General features: G+C 43.6%; 1 protein-coding gene across 2 annotated transcripts; it reads left to right on the forward strand.

Moving 5' to 3' along the window:
- Positions 1–858: 858 nt before the first annotated feature.
- On the forward strand, positions 859–4,496 carry LOC125539438 (uncharacterized). Of its 2 annotated transcripts, XM_087531987.1 has the most exons (7): positions 861–1,302; positions 1,384–1,626; positions 1,716–1,853; positions 2,130–2,218; positions 3,178–3,243; positions 3,571–3,663; positions 4,263–4,496. In XM_087531987.1, exons 3-7 carry the CDS (start codon positions 1,754–1,756, stop codon positions 4,284–4,286), a joined length of 372 nt encoding a protein of 123 aa, XP_087388113.1. In that variant the 5' UTR covers positions 861–1,302; positions 1,384–1,626; positions 1,716–1,753; the 3' UTR covers positions 4,287–4,496. The 2 variants fall into 2 exon arrangements, 1 of the variants encoding a protein (XP_087388113.1); XR_015609735.1 differs by lacking the exon at positions 4,263–4,496 and having other exon boundaries at positions 859–1,302; positions 3,571–4,254.
- Positions 4,497–5,384: the final 888 nt, after the last annotated feature.

The raw sequence follows: 5,384 nt of genomic DNA on the forward strand, positions 1-5,384 counted from the left end.
GTTGAATCTTGGCAAACTTTTGATGTTTCTCTCATTAAAAAGATACTTATGTACCTAGAAATGATTTTTTTAAAAAATAAATAGCAAACTATGAGGCAGCTGCAGTTCAAATTTGACCCGCTTCCATCTGAATCGGCGTAAATTTGTCTTTTTCACCAGAGGTGGATCAAAACTTTTTACACCCAACCATTTGGTCAATTGTGCATTAAATATGTCCTAGTATTTTAGAAAAATGATTTGGTCCAATTTTGCAACAATTATTTGGGAGGTCCTTCACAAAAAAAGCTCCTTTTGGGCACTCGAAAAATGGAAAATGGTTTTTTCGTCCAAAGAAAATGAAAACTTCCTTAGGCAACATTGTTTTGCATTCCAATATGCACCCTTGTGCACAATATGAGATGATTTCTTTTAATTTTTCATGTGAAAAAGTAGAAAATGACCCCCCCCCCTAAAAACTCATTTCTCATGACAATTTTTAAAAGATATTTGTCTTATTCCAATTCCAAGTTTGTTAGTTTTCCTAAAAACTATGTCACATTTGGTGACACAATGAGAATGTTTCTTTTTGAATTTCTCATTTCATAAAACTGTTTCTATGATTCAACACTTTTTTTGAAAAAATATGGTTAACACCTTATTTTTAGTCGATTGCGACCAATTTAGAAGGTCATAACGTGTACTGGGTTCTGATTGGTCCGTGGACATGTCACGCGGATCGTGCTCAAACGCCGTCGGATGCTCTCGGATCCGACGGCAGCCCTTTCTCCCTCACCCCCTCCCCCTCTTTGTCTCAAAAAAAAGAAAAAAGAAAACTCCCTCACCCTCTCACCCCATGAACCCTAGCGCTCCCTCTCCCTCACGCGCTCCCTCTCCCCTCGTCTCCCACATCGCCGCCACCACCCCGCCGATCCCATCCCTCCCTAATTCAGATCCGACCCCGCCGCCCGCGCCCACGCGCCACTACCTGCTCCTCCTCGCCTCCCGGAGGACGTCCGCCGCTCTTCCTTTGCCCGTCCCGGAGGCCTCAGTCGGCGCCCTCCGCCGCAGGGCCGCCGCGCTCGTCCCTCCCGCCGCAGGGGACAACATCCGGCAGCGCCTGCGCCCGTAGCTGCCGGCCAACTACTTCGGCAACGCCATCATGCGGGACCTCGTGACGGTGCGCGTGGGGGACGTGTTGTCGCAGCCGCTGGGGTTCGTGGCGGAGCGGATCAAGCGCGCGGTGGCGCGGGTGGACGACGCGTTCGTGTGCTCCGTCATCGACTACCTGGAGCTGGAGTCTATTGGTCCCCCCTTCGTCTCGAGGTAGGAACTCCCCGATTCGACCCCCCTCTCTCTAGATTTGATTTGGCGCTGCTTGACGAACCTTCTGTTGGTGCTACGCAGCGCGTGGCCATGGCTGCCTGCCTTCGGTCGCTGGCCACGGGGCTTCTCCAGCCGGCGCGTCCTCTCAGCGAGCGGATCTTGCACCTCACGCCAATGGTCTCCGTCGTCCTGGCGGAGGACTGCTACCTTCAGGGCCACCATGGGTTTCTAAGTGCGCCTATGGACCTCGTACCAACAGGTTGCGATCTGCGAGCTCCCGTTCCACCCCATCAGCTCGGATTGGCTGGGAGGACACGGCGGAACGTAAGCACAATCCTGAATTACCTCCTTCTCTGCATTTTTGTTGCTGCAATTATGCTCTGAATCTATCTGTGTGTGCTCGCTGCATCTAGGTGCGTGATACTGGTGCATCAAAGTTACAGTCTGCACCATGTTGCTGGAAAAAGTTTCGGGTGCAGGACGCCAAGAATTTCGGGTGGGAGATCAATGGGGACATCAACTACAACTGGAAAAAGTTGCTGGAAAACAAGGTCAGACACATCACCTTGGTCGAGCACATTCATCGTTCATACTCTTGTAGAAGTTTGGTTCCAAGTACAACACTTCAGCCACAAAGTTCATGGCGCATCAAAGTTACAGTCTACACCATGTTGTAAAAAAAGCATGTTGGAGTGTGATAGTCAGATAGCCGGTTCATATATAGTAGTACATTAGATTTCTTCTGTCTTGTTTTGTTAAAATTCAGTTTTGATTGTATTCGAGCGCCTAGCAAACAAGTTAACATGGGCCGACGTTTTCTGTTGCAGCTGGAGCGGATCGTCGGAATGTCGTCTGCGCGGAGGCTAATTTCTTCCAACAAGGATATGTTTGTCTTCTGCTGACCATGCGCATGAGCGTATGACGACCTTGCCGACTAGTAGAATTTTGGAACATGAGCTGAAAATCCACTGTTGACTAGTCTAGCTGAAAGTGCGTGTACCTGAAGTTGCGATAGCGGATTATTACCTTGTAGAGGGTTAATGCTTCCAATTTTTTTAGCATCGATCTTGAGCATCTCTTGGTTCTATGGAGCTTAGTCGTTGTGCCAAAAGTCACCAGTTTGGAATTCTGGGAAAAGATTCAACTGCCTTTTTTTAGCATCGACCTTGTCTTATTGATTAGATAGATACAGTTGGTGCAGCAGATTGAAAAACCTCGAAACGAAATCTTTCTGATCCCTAGGGAAGACGGTCAAATTGGAAGAAAATCCATAGACTGACGACCCCATTGCCTGCATCCTGTAGAAGTATAAGATAACCAAAAGTTCAGCAAAATAAAGTCTCCACACTCACCGCCGTTTCACTCTGTTCCTTGCTTCCTAAACCTGCACCTGTAGTAGCTTATTGTTATCCTGGTTGTTTTGTTGCTATCAATATTAGTCCCATGTTTTGTTTCCTTGCATGCTTACTACTATAATCTATACTACTACTATTGTCATATCTACTTCTGGTGGTTCCCTCAAATTATGTATATCTGCTATTGTCATATCTCTATTCACATGTAATCCAACATCTTTGTACTACTACTGTTGTTGTATGGCAAACACCAGAGGCAAATCATATTTGTGATGCAGTTTCTGTAACTTGGCGTTTCTACATGGCTTGTTTATATTGGCAATTATACACTGATGATGATGTTTACCTGCATTGCTTAATTTTGTTTATCTTGATCTTGACGAAAAGAACATCACATGTTTCTTTTCTGTCTAAGACATAACAAACATGTCTTTTTCATTGTTGAGCTTAATTATAGGCTCTTGTGCAGCAGCAACCGTTGATTTCAATTTCAGCTGATCAATCATCTGTCCTTGTGCAGCACAAGGGTTCCATGGGGATACAACAGCAGCAGGACGACCATGACTCCATCAATTGCAAGCTCCAGGTACTAATCCCACTCAGCTCTCTCCTGTAGCGCATCCATTACTCATACCCTTGCTGCCCCCAAATCTTGAGCGATGAGATAACGTCATGGAGAGTGGGATTTTTTGTTTCCTAGCTTAGCAATTGAGTTAAAGCAATGTAATATAAGTATGAGCACTCGGCTATTGTACAACTGTTTGCATATTTGTTTTGTATTTTTTATAAATGATGATAGTTTGTGCAAGATGTTCACATGTTAATTTTTGTTGACTAAAATCTCTTATGCCCTTGACTTAGCTTGACCCAAAACAGATGCATACTAACCTTCACCTTGTTCTTTCTCTCGTAGACTCGAAGGAGGCTGTATGCAAGGCACCAAGGTGCATGGTGCTCGCAAGCGACGAACGGAGGCTGTTCGACATCGGCTACACAAACCACCATTGTGAGCTCCTCCCTTTGCTATGATACAATCATGCTCTGTTTCATGGGTTAGTTAGGATTTCGATGCTTTTTGCGCTGTGGTTGAGTCCTTGCCGAGTGTTGTGTCGATGATCAACTACTGGTGCCTAATCTGGCTATTTTATTTGCTGCTGGTAATTAGTAGTATTAGAGTGCCGCTGGTTTATTAGGATGTGGCTGGAACCATTGGATGACTTCCTGTACATGTTATCCAGAATTAGTACTTGTCCCATTTTTTGTTTCCATGCTGGATATGTTATGGTTCAAGTGTCGGTGATGTCTAGTAGATAGTTGGCTAGCTATTTACCTGCTGCTGATTGATGCTCTTGTGGTTAGCATTATACTCCTGGAATCATATTATATTATATCTAGTGTTCTTGTGGTTCTGTGAAGATGCATCACAAACATCTAGGTCATTGAAGTTGGCTAAATATGTTGATTTATCATATATTTGGCCCATAAATCTACATTTCTATGAGATCTCTTTCAATAGTCTGCACACTGAACCTGGAGGTTTGCAAATCTACTCCAGGAATAATAGCAACTCTAATGCTGGTAGCCTATGTGTTCACTCTTTTACAGGAGCTCCAGGTCTATGAAATTTGAAGTTCGAAGCTGTATAGCCCTACTCAGCAAAGAGTCGTATAGACTGTAAATATTGTAATATTGTAATAGTAGGCATATTTGGGTTGTAATACACTATGTACAGATTGTGGTAGACTTAGTTGTATTTGGTAAACTATATTTGTACGACTTAGTTGTATTTGGTGAACTATATTTGTACTGTTCCGTCTGAAATATTGACTATGTATGTGATTTGAAAACATGTGGAATGGAAACCTGACTCATGGGACCCACTTATGAAAATAATTTGAGCAGTTTTGAAATTTTTGTCAAGTGGGCCCAATGTGTGAGATGATGACAAGTGGGACCAGCTCCAAAATATAATGGCCCAAACAATGTTAAAAGGCCCCGGCCCAAAAATAAATAAAAGGCTGAAATGGGCTTGGCCCGCTTAACTTACAGAAAAAATAAATATTAAAAAGGCCGAATTGTTGGGCTAGGCCCATGTAGAAAACCGAATTGGACTGGGCTGAATCTTGTGCCACATCAGCTTGCCACGCTGGATGCCTACGTGGCCTGGGGAGGTTGCTAGTGACCAAAACGCCACAGTAGACGTATTTTGGTCATAAACGTCTACGACCATTCCAGAAGAAAGGTCGCTATAGTCAGTTTACGACGGCCAGCTTTTGACCTTATGTTTTTGGTCACAAAAAGGTCATAAATGGAAATTTGTGACCATTCAGTGACCAATAGTGGTGGTCACAAGTTGACATATTTCTTGTAGGGCCCGTGGTCAATTACTCTGTCAATAGGCATAAGTATTGTGACATAATGTGTAATAACAGCCCATAATGCAATAAATATCGATATAAAAGCATGATGCAAAATGGACGTATCAACTCGCCCAAGCTTAGACCTCGCTTGTCCTCAAGCGAAAGCCGAAATCGAAAAATATGTCCACATGTTTGGAGATAGAAGTGTCGATAAAAGTAAAATACGGACATGAGGGCATCATGATCATTCTTAGAACCGCAACTTACATAATTCTTCTCATATGATTTCTTATGCTAGAGTATTAATTCAATCACAATTTCAAGTATGAATCGTAAACTTCATTGAAAACTAACAAACTATAATCTC

Source organism: Triticum urartu, chromosome 1A, assembly GCF_056163025.1.
Source record: "Triticum urartu cultivar PI428250 chromosome 1A, HENAU_Tu73, whole genome shotgun sequence".
Classification (NCBI taxonomy): domain Eukaryota; kingdom Viridiplantae; phylum Streptophyta; class Magnoliopsida; order Poales; family Poaceae; genus Triticum; species Triticum urartu.